General features: G+C 39.2%; 1 protein-coding gene and 1 long non-coding RNA gene across 12 annotated transcripts in view; one reads left to right on the forward strand and one right to left on the reverse strand.

Annotated features, from left to right (window-relative positions):
- Positions 1 to 18,286, reverse strand: part of HIF1A (hypoxia inducible factor 1 subunit alpha) — a 29,248-nt gene that overhangs the window by 5,326 nt on the left and 5,636 nt on the right. For 5 of the 7 annotated variants that reach the window (XM_015865740.2, XM_015865742.2, XM_015865743.1 and 2 more), the window contains exons 2-13: positions 11,599 to 11,789; positions 11,116 to 11,261; positions 10,932 to 11,016; positions 8,103 to 8,215; positions 6,823 to 7,025; positions 5,431 to 5,537; positions 5,097 to 5,244; positions 4,249 to 4,469; positions 3,780 to 4,060; positions 3,147 to 3,269; positions 2,579 to 2,970; positions 1,671 to 1,779 (exon numbers count right to left, since the gene is read on the reverse strand). In XM_015865740.2, coding sequence (XP_015721226.1) covers positions 1,671 to 1,779; positions 2,579 to 2,970; positions 3,147 to 3,269; positions 3,780 to 4,060; positions 4,249 to 4,469; positions 5,097 to 5,244; positions 5,431 to 5,537; positions 6,823 to 7,025; positions 8,103 to 8,215; positions 10,932 to 11,016; positions 11,116 to 11,261; positions 11,599 to 11,789 — 2,119 coding nt within the window. The remainder of the gene's footprint in view (positions 1 to 1,670; positions 1,780 to 2,578; positions 2,971 to 3,146; positions 3,270 to 3,779; positions 4,061 to 4,248; positions 4,470 to 5,096; positions 5,245 to 5,430; positions 5,538 to 6,822; positions 7,026 to 8,102; positions 8,216 to 10,931; positions 11,017 to 11,115; positions 11,262 to 11,598; positions 11,790 to 18,286) is intronic. The other 2 variants (XM_015865744.2, XM_032445141.1) reach the window with 2 other exon arrangements.
- On the forward strand, positions 4,469 to 18,242 carry LOC107315400. Of its 5 annotated transcripts, none has more exons than XR_004307570.1 (4): positions 4,469 to 4,841; positions 5,544 to 5,666; positions 6,838 to 16,953; positions 17,615 to 18,242. It is a non-coding gene; the product is annotated as an uncharacterized LOC107315400 (long non-coding RNA). The 5 variants fall into 5 exon arrangements; XR_004307571.1 differs by having other exon boundaries at positions 6,838 to 14,556; positions 15,380 to 18,242; XR_001555892.2 differs by having other exon boundaries at positions 6,838 to 18,242.

The raw sequence follows: 18,286 nt of genomic DNA on the forward strand, positions 1-18,286 counted from the left end.
AATATCACTATAGCACACTTTGTCTTTGCCTAATTCTCTCATCTTCCAGAAAACCTGAAGTTGTATTTTGTCTTCAATTATTTTTGCTCTTTTCAATAATTAATAGTGCTTCTATACAGCCATGGAAGTCATGGCAAGTTTTTGCATAGTCCCAAATCTCTGTGTGATACAAGCCTGGATTTAATATAATTTTTCTTCTGTGTGTCTGCAACGCCTAGTTTGTACACTCAGAAATCCACTCTGGAGAGAGAAACCAGATGACAAAAGTACCTGCTTATAATAATGTCACTAAGACCCCCCACTATGTGGAAAATTCACCTTCTGACCATGCAGAAACTGTCAAAATATTTATAACACTCATCAGGCACAAAAAGAAGGTTTAGCAAAGGGTGAAATACAAACTTGTAAGCTTTAAAAGGGCTCTCAACATGTAAGTTTGTGTTTATTACAATAGTTAATATAGAACTGCTTGTGTTCTGCTACCTTGAAATGCATATCAGCAACACTGTAGCACAGCCATAGCACCACTGCATGAGAAAGGCAACAGAAGGCAATAAAACTTGAAGCAGAGCTGTGAATTCTTAGGAGCTACTGAAAGCAATGGCACAGCATGCATGAAAGTGCAAAGCATTGAGCGAATAAGACTGATAGCATAAGTACGTTTGTTGTTTTGTTGTTGTTTTAAATCTGCTAACCCCATGGCAAAAAAAATAAAGAATGGAGGTATGAATGCTTCCTCAGCTGTCACAGATGAGATGCTAAGACTGCATAGAGTGACTTCTCGCTTGAGTGAACCATTCAAAGGACAGGTAACCCTGCTCTGTAAGACACAATGGATGATTACATCTAGGAGATGGACTGACTGCTAGAGAAACAACATCAAAGGCTACGATGCAGTGGAAAAAAAACCAAGAATTTATTATGTAGAAATTTAAGAGAAGTGGGAATTTGCAATGAAACTGAGAGATGCAAATCATTGCAAAGCCCAGGATTTCAAGCTACTAAAAAAAAAATGCCAGTAAGAATCAAAGATCGTAGAGACAAAATACCCTTACAGAAAGTAACAAGTTGCATGGTGCCAATGAAGGGACAGAAGCCTTAGAATACCTACAGAATTCCTTCTGAATAGCTTAGATGGACAATGATGCAGTGCTCCCAGTCACAAACAACGCATGTGGTAGCAATGCAAGTTTGCTAGATTCTATGAATTCACGTTCTGTAGTTGGGATGGTATTGATATCTGACCAAATTCAAAACAGGAACCTCAGACTCAAAGAGAGATGAAACAATAGGAAGTGTAAGAACACTTTGGTACTCACAAGTATGAAAACTGAGTGTGAAAGTGGAAGTGAAATAAACATGACAATTCTGCCTTACATTTGTGCATATTCTGCTAACAGAGCATGCCTCCTCGCATGTATGTTCACAAATATATTCTATCTAATCAAGAAATCCATTTAGGTACAGAGGGCACTTTGAAACAACCAACAGTAAAAGAACTAAAACAATATTTGCATATATGAGGGAATTTCATGCCCAAACAGTTATTATCGCTGATCCCAAGGTTCCATTGCAAACCAACAGCTAAACTCTGGAGTCTGCACTGAAGCCTCGTGTCAGAAATTGCAAGGTTAAAAGTGAATATTTTAAAACGGTAAAACAAAACTCACAATTCCAACTGCCTGAAAAAGTGAACCATCATGCTCCATTTTTCGTTTTCTCTGAGCATTATGCAAAGCTAGCATCTTTGGATTTAGTTCTTCATCCATTGCAGTAGATCTAAGAAAAATCGATTCAGGCTGTTAAGACGTTTCTACCGTTCTCGAGCCATTCTTCGTTTGTGGACAAATACAATATGACAGAACTGAATTTAAGAACTATACTAGTATTCTTTAGTAACTGACTAATTTAAACAGTTATTGCCTAGGAACATAGAAAACGTTAGCATTTCATCTTTCTATGAAGCTCTGAATGAGTTTTAGCCAAAAAAAGAAAGTCTGTTAAAAACAAACCAAAGCATAAAGTTCAGTAATTCATTTCCTACACAAAGGAGGGAAGATTGAGGAAAAGTCTTCTGAATATTTGTGTACAGAGTTTCTGCGTTAAAGGTCTGATGTTCTGATACTGTAGAATTTGGTCGTCATAAATACATGCTACGTATGCCATAGTCCACCATCATGAATTATAGCCAATTTTAAAAGCAGTACATGTAGCACAGACTGTGGATGCCTCTCAGCTCAATGAAGTGACAAGAAAAGCATCAGCAATACCATGTAGGTAGAGCCTGCTGCAGTCTTTTTAAATGGCTACACATCATACAAGAGCGGAACAAAATTATGAACACAGCTGGCATGTAGTAGCTGCATATTGCATGAGATGTTTATGTAAAGGCTACTGCAAAAAAGCTGCTGAGAAATTAGAGTAGCTTACTATATTAAAAAATGGTCTGGATTTAAATATTAATGTCTACTTTGAAGTAGAACGTTGAAGATAATGTACAATAGTTGCAGTATTTCAAAGTCTATCATGTCTAATTTCTTGAATAAATAGTAGGGCTTGAGCTTCACTTTTAAAATACCTTTTGTTCAGCGTGACTGTTATCAAACTGGGTGCTCCTGGACAAGATTTTTCTGTCTGTTCCAATGTTCCTTTTCCTGCTCTGATTGGAGATGCGGTTCGACTCCTGTTCCCACTGTAAGGTGATGCTGGGGCACTACTCGTGTCATTTATTACATGGACAGGAGACGATGGAACAATTAGTGCCTTCACATCATCCACACGTTCTGCCACTGGTTTTATTTCATCAGCAGCCGTTGATGGTGTCTGAGTCTGCTGAAGTATGGTAATGGTGGCTGCATTTTGAGAGCCAGAACTGCTTTCCAGTGGAGATAGCTGATCAAAGGAGCGCAACTGGAAGTCATCATCCATTGGGATGTAAGGAGCCAACATCTCCAAGTCTAAATCAGTCTCCTGGAGAACATAAAAGGTTAAAACTTACATCAGAACATCTCAGCTCATGGCTCTGCAATTTATCTTTAATAAAGCGTTATGTAAAAGAAGAATTAGGTTCCTGGAAGCATTTAACAAAATGAGAAGCATGTCGAGAGCACTAAGATGATACAGAATTTCAAGTTCATGTACATTACCTGAGTGGAGAATGGATTTTTTGCTTCTGTATCTATTGCAAAGAGCTTCTCCACTAATTCCAGTTTGAATTCATTAGCCATGTCATTATCCACATCAAAGCAATAGTCATTGGGACTACTGGGCTGTGAAAACATTTTGAGTGCAGTTTTAACTTTCTATCATTACGTTATTTTGCATTGTATCTACAGATCTGAAATATGTGTGAATGCCAAAACGAATTGCAATCTATGGCTGCACAGAACTAAAATGGGAAAGGAAAACATACACGTTTGCTTACCCATTTGGGAAGCACTTGATTAGTTAGAACACAGAAGTAGCCTGTGCAGTACTTTACTGTAACTAATTTCCATTTACAGAAGCCAACTCTGAATCATCCTTTTCTAGGAAGACCAATCTGCAGCTCTTCTTTTCTTTCACATGTACTATTCTACATATTTGCGAGACTCGCTTCCATGAAAAGTTAATTCTCCCTGTGAAAGTGCATTTTTCCTTAGAGTACGAGCATAACTAAGTCACAAGCTAGAAATAATTTTAAATTCATGCCTTGGGTGCATCTTTGACTAGATTTGTTCTACAAGCCTCAACACAGCACATACATTTTAATGACAGCGTATCCAAATTACGTAACTAACCTCAGGTGAACTTTGGCTGGTACTTGCATCAGAAGGGCTGGTTGGTTGCTCTTGCACCTGAGGCATGGTAAAAGAAAGTTCGAGTGTCTCTGTGTTTGGCTCCAGCTTTGATACAACTTCTCTATTGAGCGCAGGATCAGCATTGCTACGAAGTGGCTTTGTAGTTTCAGAGGCAGGTAGTGGGGACATTGCCATATTTATATTCTGCAATTTCTCACTGGATGAGGGGAGCATTACATCGTTATACAAAGGAACTTCATCACATTGTTGTTCATCAGACTCTATAAAAATTAAAAGAGACCATCAACCTAAGTAACAAATACTGAGCGTGTCTACGGACCTCATTAAATTTTAAACAGTGGCTGAGAGATCACTAGGCAAGTGAAAGTGGGAAGTTATTTTCCAAAGTTTACTGCAAAATACCAAACTTTACTAATTAGCATGCTCTCCAATTTAAACACACACCCACCATTGCTGCTGAAATCTAGGGAGATAATCGTGTCTCCAGCAGCTGGAGCCAGCACAGTTAAAGCATCTGGTTCCTGCTTAAGTTTTTCAAAAAGGCTGTTGGTATCATCCAGGTCATCTTTGCTGAATATTTTGGTCATTTTCATTTCAGGAGACTCCACTGGTTTCAGCATACACTCCGTTTGTCCAAGGGAAAATATCAAGTCCTTCTGAACAATTCCACTGCCAGACAGAAAGGAAGATGATTAAAAACCAGCTAGAATTCAGCCCTCACGATTTTCTAAGTTGCCATGAAAGCATCAAGAAAGTAAGAAAAAGAAGTAAAACAAACTTCGGGGCTTTCCTTAAAAGTCTTCTACTTTTTTTAAATGAAGGTACTATATCTTGATGGATTGATACTGGTACGTTCACTAAAGCTGTGAAAAACTAACTTAGGACTATTCCACTGTCGCAGAAAAATACTTCAAGTCTGCCTTAAGTTTAAGGTTTCAGTAGAAAGAATTCAAAGGAAGAAAAAGATAAATGGATACCTCTGACTCCATCACTAGGAATTACCAGTGAGTATAACTGTTCTAGACTGTGGACAAAAATTAGGTAAGTGCCTACAATGCCCAAATTCTGTTTGCCTGCAGAGATCTCCCCACTGATATCTCTACAAAGTGATTGTCTTTTTTAATCCTAATCCTACGACTAGCAGCATTCTAAGTAAAAAGCTAATCAGTAGGAAAATCAGATAGCACTGCAGCATATTGAATAGGGACCGGATTCTTAGCAAGTCAAAGATGAATCTGACTCAGTCTTCCAAAAAAAATAAGTCATGACAAAAATAGCAATTCCTACTTAACTTACCTCAACACATAATTTACACATACTATGCACTGTGGCTGAGAGTTCTTAGTGTTGTATATAACAGTTGCTTGAGTTTCAACCCAGACGTAGCCACCTTGTTTAGCAAGCATTCTGTATTGTCCCGTTGTCACCTGCCCTTTCGTGAACACTAAAACCAGAATAGACATCAGCTTTAATTACAGGCAGAAAAAAATATATCCCTTTTCAAGCTAGGTATTCTCTGCAGATTCATATCTGCAATTAAAAGGAAAACCCTTGTTATTCTGTGGCTTTCCCTTGGCTCTCTATCTCACTTCTTGTACTTGAGAGCATTAAATACATCTTTTTCACTTACTGTCGTGGTGTGTTTTGGTCAGATGATCAGAATCCAGCGCATGATAGTACTCATAGATTGAACGACCCAGCAGTTCCTCTGGCTCATATCCCATCAACTCTGTAATTCTTTAGAACAAGAGAAAATTTGCTGAGCAGACACTGAGCAACAGAAATACAAGAGCATATGGATGCCTGTAGATCCACAGAGAACTTAAGAATCTCTTCCACGAACATTACCAGCAATGATGGTTTAGTGTGAGTATGCTTTTTTTTTTCCTAATGCTCCTTTAATAAGATACAAGACATTTCAGCAGCCATAGGATTTTACTTCTCATTGAATATTTATAAAGCATGTCCTGTGATGGACAGGATTAAGTAAATCCCTGCTTTTTAGACGTTATTGCTTCAAAGTAGACAAGCTACTTACAGACTAGAATATCCAGCTTACACAAATGAGAATATAATAAAATAAAGACATGCTTTAACAGTTTTAACCATGCAACTAAAACAAATTATTAATGAGATTTATTCTCTTCACTGTTGGCTTTCAAAGTATTTTCTACAGCCCCTAGAGGGCAGCGCTAACTAGGAAAAAGCACCAGGCCCTGCTTTATGCACAACATCACCAAATTCACATGTTTTACATACCACCAGCAGCCTAAGAAAGGTAAAGCTACTGCACGGGGCAGAAAGTGACCTATACTAACGTACTTTTGTATCTAACTGCAGTAACTGATTAGAAATTCGTTTTTACATTAAAGAAAAAAAGGAAGGTCTTAGCAGTAATAAATAGAACCCATAAAAAAAAAAAGGCCAGTGATTTCCTTCCTGTCTGTTTTTTCAGATTTATCAAGCATGAGCTTCCAAAGAGTAGTAAGATGAGTATGTATTAGACTACATCACTGACATACCATAATACAAAATCTTGTTTTCTACTACAGATGTGTTGCATTAAAAGTAGAACAAAGCTTTACTTTTTTTCCTGACTGGAAAAAGCAGATGCTGATCTGACAAAAAAAAAAAAAAGCAGCACAACATGCCTGACAGATATTATGTATGTACTCTTTTTGGTCTATAAACTGCACCACCATCTCCAGCAATCCCTTCCATTTTCTCAGCATCCAGAAAAATCTTCTCATTTCAATGTAATCATTACCACAACACTGTTCAAACTGGCCTTTAACTGAGGAATTACTCACTATTACCCTACACCTTCCTTACACTTAAGAGTTTGGTTTTTAATACGACATCCTGATCAGTCAGTACAAAAGCCAAAGCATCTCACTGACAACTCCATTTTTGCAGATAATTGAGCCTGTAAAAGCATGAGGCCCACATCAGCCAACACACACAACCCCTGCAAATCATTCCTTCACATGAATGCAGATTTTAAGAGCTGAATATATTTTACCTTTCATCACAATAGGAAAATTTCATATCAAGACTGTGACGACTGAGGAACGTCTTACTGTCCAAGGGGACCTCAATGTTCGATGGGTGAGGAATTGGTTCACATATCAACACCAAGCACGTCATGGGAGGCTTCTTGTAGCCACAGTGAGTTTGATTATTGCATGTGTCATATACACGTATGTGTCCAGTGCAGTGCAGTACCTGTGGGACAGTTAGACTTAAGAAGAGACCAGACTGCTTTCTGTCAGCCAACACAGATGCACTTCCATTGATGCACACAGAGTTAAGTGCTTCCCTCCCCACCTCTCTAGGCTCAGCGTTATCAACAGCAGGAACACAAGAGTGCATTTAAACTGATTGTTAAAATACAGACAGTTCTCGTCATCTTACATAGGCTGTTAGTACACTCTGCCAGCTCCTTCCTCTCATGTCTGCAGAAGCAATGCCAGAAGTTTCTGCATTCCTGTCAATGTCTTTGACAGCTAAACTCATTACACTGGTAAGCAATTGGCATCCTACTATGTCAACCTGAGAGTTACGCTAATAGTATCAGCCTCCCTTTTAGATCTGCAGAAGTGATGTTAGAAGACAAAATCAAGTGCATTCTTCAAACGATGAGAAGGTTTGCATTTTCTCATTTTCCCCTTTTAAAAACAGAAATCTGAACTAGAAATAGTTCACGTACAGCAAAGAAGTTGTTCTTTGATCAACAGTAACTAAGCTTAAGTTAAAAAGGATATTTTTAACTGTAATGCCACTTTATACAGTAAAAGGCTGCCTAAAGGAAGACATGAAAATGCATCCATCTCAGACACTTATCAGACAGGGCTCTTTTAGTCCCAGCTATTACAAAAGGGATAGCCAGCAACTTCAGAAAGAACAACACAGGAGTCTTTCAGAGGAACCTCAACTGTTGGATTTGCAAAGCTGAATCAAAAGGAATGGAGTATCAGTATAAATGGCGTCAGGTATTTTTCCCTCAGAGGAGGCGGCTTTATGCAAGCATTTAGTAATTATAATTTCTAACAAATGAATAACCTCTAATTTAAAAGGGAGAATTACAGAGTTTTGAAAAACTAATTTTAAACATTGTTTCAGTTACCTCCCTGATGCATTCTGCATTAAAATTCAGCATATTGAAGCACAATCATTAAATGAAATACTTACTGAAACCCAACCTCAAGTTACACGAAGTGAAAAGTGTTGAAATACAGTAAGTTATAACACATCTGAAGAGGAAGCTGCCAACCCATGCATGTAGTCCTTTACATTCATTACCTTCCATGTAGCAGACTTGATATTCACTGTTCTTCCCCTGCTGGTCAATGTACACTTCATTCTGAGAAAGAAGCTGCGCTCTGTGTTCTGCTCTTTGCCCTTTTTCACAGGACCTAGTAAAAGGAAAGAGTAACCAGTTCTTGAGCTCATGGATCATCCTGTGAGTGTATTAAAACAAAACCACAACTCAACTACCCGTGTCATAGAACTAAGGGAATATAAAGACTAGGAGCACTTATAATTAATAAAGCTTTTCAGAAGGAGTTTTGCTGTGAAATAAGGGAGAAAACAAGTGTCAATGTTTTAAGATCATTATTATATTTGTCATCAACTTGACAATCCCAGATTTGAGGAGAAAAATGACTGGCAGAAAAATGGAATATATTTTAAAACTGTGACAGGATTCAAGGAAAGCACAGACAGGATGAGACCTGTCTGTGTCTCAGGCACCTCGGGCTGGTTTGCATTAAATCAGAACTGATGGATGCTTAGGGCCTGTATCTCTTCAGGACTACAGCATTTTAAGTTTTTTAATTGTGAATTAATAGCTCGGCTGTTTAAACACATCTGAGTATTCCCATAGTGATTTGCATTCTCAGAGTAAGCAGGCACCAGGTTCTTAAACATGCTATTAGCATTCCTGAAAGAAGTGAAGAAATTCAGATACAAATCCATATTAGCAGTACTAACTTTTTAGTCTTGCTTGCTAACAGCAGGCTCTAGATTATCTCTTTTTGTTTTTACAGAGTAGAACCCTCCAAAGTCAATTACTAGGTCAGCTATTCACAAACCCAACAGCCTAATTTGGGCACAGAAAACATACTGATCCTATCAGGAATGCTGCAAGCAGCTCAGTGTGTGCAGACAAAGGCAATAAAGCACCTACGACAAGAAGGGACGCTTAGAGTGGGGACCGTATTAAAATACAGCATGGAAGTTCAGAACACGTGAGCTTGCTTGTGATCTGAGCTTCTATAATGGTTTGACTGTCCCACACAGACAGCAGTTGCAATGAAATCAGTTTTGGTACACTACAGATAACAGCCACTACACTGCTTTGTCTATTGCTTGCAGGTGCAAAAACTAATGGGGACAAGCCTACATCCTCAAAAGAAGGGGAAGAAAAATAACGTGGAGTTCAAAGAAATAACCGTAGCTTACTTTGTGGTGTGTTTCTAAAGAGCTAAACCAATCTAGATACTCATAGCTGAAGATCTAAACGTCATTGCTATTAAATGCTGATGTTTAAGGCTCTGCTTTGAGAAGCAGCTATAAAAGGCGGAGGAATTTTCTCCGGTTTCGTTTAGCACTGGACATTATACTTATAACAGCCAGCTTGGAAAGTTAAAATGCAGCCTCCCAGAAAACAAGAATGTAGTTCAGTTTCTACGGATCAGAGCTGTATTCATTTGCACCTGCACAGTCCCCAAGAGGATTATTTAATACCTGAATCATAATAATTCCACTGATGTAAGAGGTACAGTAGAATGCAACTGGGGATACTAATAAATATAAAAATGTATTAGTAGTGCAATGTAGACTTTTGTCTGCTAGCTTCATTTGCAAAACAGACTTTGTAATAATGCTTTCCAGACACTGTATTCCAGTCTGGTCAATTTAGACGTGCTACAGTTCATCTGCATGAAACTCACGATGTTTAAGAATGTGCTTTTGCACCAGACCAGCTTTTACACAGCTTTAGGGTAATAATGTGTCCCTCCAGATGCATTATTTTATTACATATGCAAGGAGGATGTCTGATGCAGCCTTACAACTATGCTTCAGTGTTAGGAGCAGAGAAGTTTAGAGAACGCTTACAAAGTCAAAGCCAGGGCCCTTAACACAGTGATACCACATCTAGTCACTTCTGCTAAACTAGACAGAATTACAGTGATACAGGAAAATAGAGGTCAGTCCTAACGATGTGGTAATTATTTGCTATCTAGATTTGATGTTCACTTAACCCTCTTGTTTGATGAAACAGGAATTAGAGAGGTCCAATTTTAGTTTTATTACGAGCAAGTAAAGAAGATTTGTTTGGAGGCGTGCATGTTGCCAAGTCTTTATAGTTGTTAACAAACCTTCAGAAGATTTAAAGGCAGTAATTCACGGGCATTTGTTAAATCCCAAAGTGTACAGCATATGTGAATACAGTGTTCTATTCCCTTACATGGAGAAATAAAAAGTCTGAAATCTGAAAAGATACCAATTTCATGCACCAATTAAAAGGTGCAGTGAAGCATAAATCCCAAAGCCCAGAATTAACAGTTGCTTTACGGGGCTTTCCAAGTGTTCTTTTTCTATTCTTATCCAAGAAAAGAGCACTCGATAACTGTAAGACCACTACCCAATTAGTTTTTTCTGTGTCCCCATCATCTCTACATACTAAATCTTGCACCACAAGTTTCTGAAAGAAACCATTTGCTTTTCAGTCATCCTGTACGGGCTTATCTGAGACCAGGACAGACATACCAACTCAATGTCTCTGCACTTTTCTATAGCAATCATTCCAAATAATTCTCACCCAACTTACATCTAAACTCATTTCATTCCTGTACACACGCTAATTCTTTCAACCCAATTCTTTCAGTCATTAATTTCATTCTAGATTAAAGAGTGCTAAGGAAGTCTCGTGTCCCCTACAATTAGGAGATTTCCAAAAAGTTCTGGCTGTATCTGTTAGTATCTCTGGGAGACTAACATTGTGGTCCGAGCAGAAAAACATACCAATCTGTTCTCTTTATGCCTATATCTGGCAGATATCCAACTATACCAGCGCCAAGATGAACTATCCATAAGTAAATTAAAGAGATTGTTTTTTCTTCTCACCATTTCTGTGTGTTAGCATTTCTCTCAGCTCTTCGTGGTCACATGGATGAGTGAAATCAAATACACTGTGCCCTGTCAAATCGAACTGCAAAATAAGAGGTATACAGGTGTCTAACTTAACATATACACAAAGGTAACAACTTTTACAGAAGTGAAACAGTCTTAGGAAATGTCAATATTTCACCTGAGTGAGTCCCATACACTTGTTCACGTTTTCAGACATGTAAATCATGTCCCCATCCTCAGAAAGCACCATAACAAATCCATCAAGAGCTTTTAAGTAGAAACAGTTCAGTTCCTTCTCCATTTTGGCTTCTGTCTCCAGCTCACCTACAAGAGACATTTTTATTCCAGTAAATATCAGTCATTCTTATCTTCAGAAATCCAGTCTGCAAGGAGCCAATCTTGCAGAAATGTACAGAAGAAGCATCATTTACTTATCTAAGCTCTCAGTTAAATTCAAGGTCTAGTAATGGTATCAGGAATCTCAGAACATCAGAGTGAGACTGCTTTCATGCATCCACCAGTAAGCTTTCTACCTTAAGGAAAGTCTAGCTGACAAAAATGCTATTAATTTCTTTTAAACCACTGTCTGATTCAGAAATATTGTCACCCTCAACACACATCCAGCCCCTTGCCAGGTTCTGCTGACAAGTTCTGCACTTACCAGCATCCAGCAGCTTCCTCATGCGCAGGTAGCTGATGGTCAGCCTCATTATGGAGGCCTTGTCCAGGTGGGCGCTGACAGTGTGGGGCAGGGGCAGTTCATGAGCCAGTTCATAGAACACTTCTGATTCCTTGCTTCTTCGGCATCTGGCTGCATCTCTCGACTTCTCTTTCCTGCGTTCAGAACTAATCCTGTATTTAAAAAGTTTAGGATTAATATAAAAGCTACAAAATTACCTCAAGTTAAATGCTGAATGGACTAAGCTGGCCCATAGCTAGTTAACCAGTTAAGTTCAAACTTCAATTTACACATTTAAATGCAGTTCAGAGTATATAGTTCTGCCAGAATTAGATTCAGAACCATGAAAGGTCAGTCCTTCAGAACAGTTCTTTCAGTCCTTCTCTTGAACACTGACTTCTGCCTCTCTAGCCTTCAAAACCTGTTTCCCCACTAAACCCTAACGTCCCCCTAAAATGCTGCAGCTTACTTTATATCCACTGTGATGCTCTAGTAATACCATTTACACTCTCCAAGTTTTTCCCTTTATACCACCTCATCCCTCACATGCTAAAGCTGTCATCCTTACAAAGCCTGCCAAACAGGTCAGATAAGCAAATTTACCATGAGGAGTCCTGCCTTTCAAGTGTTTGGAAAAGTCCCTTTCCCACTTTTCCCTGCACATCCTCTTCCATTGCCTCCCTCAAACACACCAAGTAAATGACAGCAGGCATAGAAACAACCATAATCCTCAGCCATTCAATAATGCCAATAATTGTCCCTTCTCCCTGTGCCCACATCAGTGGAAATCAGGTCACTGCAGTTAAATGTGCTTTTATTTTTAAATGGACTATGGAAAGTAATACATTATGCTTTTGCATTGTGTATATATCTATATCTATCTATATCTTTTGAAGGCATCTAGTCTTCTTTTTGCATGTATTTGAGATACCAAGCACAGTTGTACTGATCAGTAGACCCTCCTTTCTCCATTTACTTGCACTGAAAACAAATGTATCTCTATAAGTACAGCTGTTGTAATTCAAAGCAGGTGCCTTTGAACGTCATCATGAAGAGATCAAATGTTACTAATGGAAGATGGCAGAAAACAGACCTTTGTTACATTGTATTATATTTGCTACTGCAGATTGTGAATGACACTTCGCTAATTGCAGTAGACCACTCAAATTATCCTTGCTATGTCTGTGGATCTGTGCAAATATAATACAACTTTTTAATTAGCACATCATCTTATGAGAGGTACCGAGAGTGACCAAAGAAAGAGACTCACATGCTGATATTACCAGGGAAATAAGGAACCAGATTCAATGGAAGCAGTTAAATATAAACAAATGGAGACCTTCAGATAACTAACGGATGATTAGCTTAGTAAAAAATCCCTGACGTGCACTAAGTCCATCAGTTTCTATGACCGCAGTTTGTGTTCCTCAGAAGTGCAGCATGAAGTAACTGGTGATCTCTCTTCTCTTGCAGATCTCTCTGCATTCAGTCACAGCCTGAAGACTAAGAAATGGATATCTTGGCCTAAGAATCCCAAGGCCCTGGACATATAGGTATATCCTGAAAGTCACTACAAGAAGCTTGAGCTTTAATGGTACTGAAAGAATAATTCAGCTATTTAAAACAGAATGGATTCAACATTCCTTACTGAAGTCGGACCTCCAGTATCTTTTATCTCAGTGGAAAACTAAGGGTGGAGGTGAAAAACCATTCACAATTCTGGCCTTTTTCTATGACCACAGGTTTTGCCTCTGACAAAGGTAATACAGGTCACAGCCCTTAAACAGTTTCACCTTTATACCTCCCGTTTTCCTTTGTTAGCTACTCAAGATCCCTTCACTTGCAAACGGTTCGTTCCACTACAGAATTATTCGAAGTAATTGGTTCCCATTGGCATGGATGCCAGAGCTTTACTATGGCTTCCCTTTCAACTGCAGACAGCTCTTTTAACCTAAAGCTGTGCTTTAGCAATAATGCTGTGTATTTCAAGTCTGAGCATTTGTCAGGCTCACAAGTAAAAAGGAAACGTAATGAAGGGCAATGCAGGAGATGGAAATAGTCCTTTACCGTGCATTTGTTTTCTGTCTGAAAGCTCCATGTTCTTGAAAACATTTCAGCTGGATTCTTGATGTTTGGTTTCAGGACACTCAGCATAGATTTCAATAGAGAAGTCAGAACTCTCCATGGCCCTTAAATGTCTGATTACTAGCTTGAATATTGCCCAAATCAAGCTCACAGTGCTGCTCTTAAAAATGAAACCCACAGCAAGTGAATCAAGCACGGCTTATGGAAGCCCAGCATTACAATGGGCAAAACTTAAGGAAAGCCCAAATGTTCATAACAGTGATGTCCCAGCAGCAGACCCAGGTCTCCCTCTTACTACATATTTCCTTACGAGAAAGGCTACCACTATAGATAGACATTTAAACTGTACAGCAGAACGCTTTACTATTTTTAGCTGTTGTTGAAAACTAAGCTGTAACTAATCTGGGTAAAACCCAGCAATTTAAATGGGAAGATTAACCTCCAGCTTGAAAGAGCATTTCTTTAATGGATCAAATTAATGGGGAAAAGGTCTTTCAGAAATGAAGTTTAATTACCAAGTGAAGTCAGAGTTGCCTCAACATGGGATGTCACCAAATACGAGAAAGCAAGAAACAAAAAACCCTTGTGCTGTTGCAAATCTAAGCTCTGTTACTTCCAGTTGCACAAAGTCAATGAAAAAGCACACTGTGTAGCTGCCAGAAAGTGTCACTATAGTCTATAATTAAGAGTTCTCATTAATCAACACCAACATCAAAAACTTAAGATGACTATCACAACCTTTGGCCTGTTGCACCTAAAGCTTCAGAAGATCATCACAGTTGAAGAGTGGGATCATACATGCAATGAAAATAGCAGGAATGCCCATGGAAGGCAGGAAATTGCCTGCATTTTCAGGTATGATGTTTCCTGCCCTATTTCACTGCCAGACATTCATTTCCATTTTGTGTTTCTAGCCATGGGATACAGAAGCAGAAAGCAATCTAATGCAAGATATACACAGAAAACAGCGCCTCACTGACAATTCTAGAACCAATTCTTTGCACATCTATGTAAAAGATGTTTGCATGTAATAGCTGAACAAACAACTGAGTTCCAGAAGTCACCAGAGCTGGACATGCAAAGCAAAACCATATTTCACCACCAGGTTTCACTGCAGCTGAAGGACATTACTCAGGTTTCCACTCACTGCTCCCAGATGACCATCTTTCTTATATATTCTTATATGTCACTATATATTGATGAATTGCTCACCAAATCATCTCAAAGACCCCACAATTCACAGCCACATTTCTCCTTACATAAGACCAGTATCCAAGACCTAGAAGAACCCTGGAAAACACCACTAGTAATAACCAATACACTTAAATAAAAAAATATTAATAAGACTAAAAATTGGTCAGTGGATGGGTCTTGAAACATGTGCCGCATGAACATTATTATTATTATATTATTATTATATTATCATTACCTTATGTTAAATGTTACCTTGTATACACAGTATTACACAGGTTTCTTTTCCCTTTTTTTCCTGTAGGTTGCTTTACTGCTGTTATTTTCCATCCTTTCTAGCTGCACATTTATACATACTAACTTACTGATTCTCTACTCAGATTTTTACTCTGTAGGTATTCTCAATCCCCATGTAGAATAGTTATTGTGCACATGTTAATTCATCAAGTCTCTGTTAATTCATCAAGTCTCATCTTTCCTGATTCAGGTCCTGGCAGGTCACTCCTCACAGCTGCCCACACCCCACCATGACCAGCTCTATTCATGGGGCTCAGCCGCACCAACAGCTCTCACCTGCCCCTGATACAAGCTGCTGACTGGAAAGGCACAGGCTGCCAAAAACCATATTACAGCCGTGCTAAACTCAGCTGCACTGAGCATGCAGTTATTTGTTTTTCTTCACTGTCTGCTGGTTTGATTTTGCTCAGGGCTGCTATTCACAGTGCTTACTGAATCCTTTTGCCATGGGAAGAAGTCCCAGAGAACCCTACCAGAGAAATTTAAAGCAGCATCATTCTACTTCCTGAAAGAGGCCTTCCTAGGAAAAACAATTCAAAATGCAAGCAAAGCAGACCACTCAAATCCAGTTAGTTAAACATATGGGAAGTTACTGATGTACTGACTAAACCAAAACACAACACACAAACAACACCTGCTCATCTCCCACCCAACACACACAGGCAACGTACCCGCTTTTCCCCCATCTCCCCTCAGAACTCCCTGTCGCTCACCCACACGAGGCCAAGTCTGAATTTTCAGTTGCAAACACTGAGGGACGAGCTTTCCAGGAACTATATTTGCATGCAGCTTTCCCAGAATGTTTTTTCCACTTGGTTTGGAAGGGCTGCTCCTTCCTTCTCCACAACTCCAACCATCTCTCGGCTCACGATGAGCTCTGTGGTACAGCTTCAGCTCTTCTTGCTTTTACATAACTTGCTTTTTACAAGCTCAATACTTTTGCCACTATGGCCCATTTTATTTACCCATTAACTTTGTAATCCACACAGGGTTCTTGTGAGAGCAATCCGACACCTTAATCTGGTGTGTAGTCACAAGCATGTGACCTTCTAGATAAAAGCCTCACTTATTATGAATTAATTCACTTAAATCACAGTAATCTAACAAGGGAAATATCTATTATTTAAGCACTAAGATTTTTAAAAAGATTTAACTGCAAACTCTAGTGTAACATTAAAGCTCAGAGTCAGCGCTTCTATATGCAAACCATTGGTTAAATTTCATTCCTTTGTACATTTCCTTCTGACAAAACAATGTGTTTTCTTGCCATTCAGGTGGTTACAGGCATTGACCATAATTTGAACACCGTCAAAAAACCCTGACTGAAAAGCACCCCAACAGACCCAGGCACTTGGAGCTGAATGAGCTACAGCAGCACCAGCATTCTGAATGAGCACTGCCTTCAAAATCTACTGCTGTTTGCAAAGTGAGGACTGGCTTTCATGGACAAGTCCACAGAGCTACACGATGAACTACACACTAAGAGGTCTCACTCTCAAGACCACAAATAATAGAACCACAGAATTGTTTGTATTGGAAGGGAGCCTTAAAAGTAATCTATCCCAACTCCCCTGCAATGAGCATGGACCCCTACAGCTCATTCTACAAACATGCAAACAGTGGTGCATGAACTCAGCAAGCAGAGCCCAGCACTCCTGAACCCAGCACGCACAACATTGTGCTTCCAAGATTATCCATCACCTGAGCTTGGCCTCAAAGTGACCTGAAAACCTTCCTACCTCCCTGCTTAGAAAGTGCAAGAAGGTAAAAGCTTCCAAAATTAGTATTTCTAATTAAGAGCATGGTGAAGTGATTCTGCTGTGTCTTACTACACTGAGTAATACACTGATATTTTCACTCGGCACAGTAGTTTACTGTATAAAAATAACCATATGGCACAAAACGGCTGTTTGTGAGAAAATTATGATTCTTTTTCAACTAAGTCAGTTGGCTTTTTTTGGAAGGCGGCCTTTTTTTCTTTAATAAGTGCTGCGTTGCATCCTGCAGGGTGAAAGATGCATAGCAGTTACACTGTGCTTATGATTAAAGAACAAACACGACTGTTAGAAGGTGGCTGGACACGGCCCTGACAGAACTGCCCTCCGAGGGCTCTCCTCCCTTCTGCACTCTCATTGTTAATGTCTTTGGCCTCCACAAAGCAGCAAACACATCCCTGAGAAGGGTTCATCACTTGAGCATGCTCCCAGTTACCAATACTTCAGCTATGAACTGCTCTGTCTTCAGACAGGTGTAGACTTGTGATAAAATACCTAATTCCAGTCTAAATCATGGGTTTAACAAATATATTCTATGGCACTGTGTTTAAGCTTTTCAGACCAGAGGCCAAAGGACTTTCATAATTGCTGTAACACAAGTTCTTACCCTTCTCTTCAGTTTACATTCTTCATCTGCTTTCACTTAACAGGATATTTCATTATCAAAGGGTTTCAAAAGAAATTACAACATTTTATTTTTCCTACATGAATAAAGAACCCGCAGTCAAGAAAAATGCTTCCATCAATAGCAAGGATAAAAACCCTATGGTGAATCAGCTGCACAGCCAACAGCTTGCAAGAGAAAATCCCCTTCTGAAGAACCAAGCACTGAACATGCTCATCAGCAGCTAAATCACTTCCATTTACAGCGTCCTGTTTGCACAGCTTTTATATTCGACATGGATTGCTTCAAGTCTTCAGCTCCTTGCAGTATATTCCCACCTCTTAAGCACGGGGAAAATGTGAGGAAGCCAACCTCTAACTCCCCTCCAGCGTAACAGTGCAGTTATTGTTCCCAGTTGTGAGCAGCACGGAATCATCTCACAAACAAGATTCTTGGCCTCGGCGTTCTCTTCCTTTCTGAAACGTAAGGATTGTCGTAACACCGTCACTCTGCTTTGGGTTTAGTGATGCATTCTGGTAAACAAGACGGGTCATCTTTTTCAGGCAGCACTTCCAGGATTCTTACAAACTGAATTGAAAGGGATACTTTGTAAATCACAGGGTTGTTGAGTAAAACCTTTCACTGTTGTAAATATAAGAGCACAGATTCCTTCACACAAGCTCTGATTCATTTTTGTCGGTTCTTTGCTAGAAATTCA

Source organism: Coturnix japonica, chromosome 5, assembly GCF_001577835.2.
Source record: "Coturnix japonica isolate 7356 chromosome 5, Coturnix japonica 2.1, whole genome shotgun sequence".
NCBI lineage: Eukaryota > Metazoa > Chordata > Aves > Galliformes > Phasianidae > Coturnix > Coturnix japonica.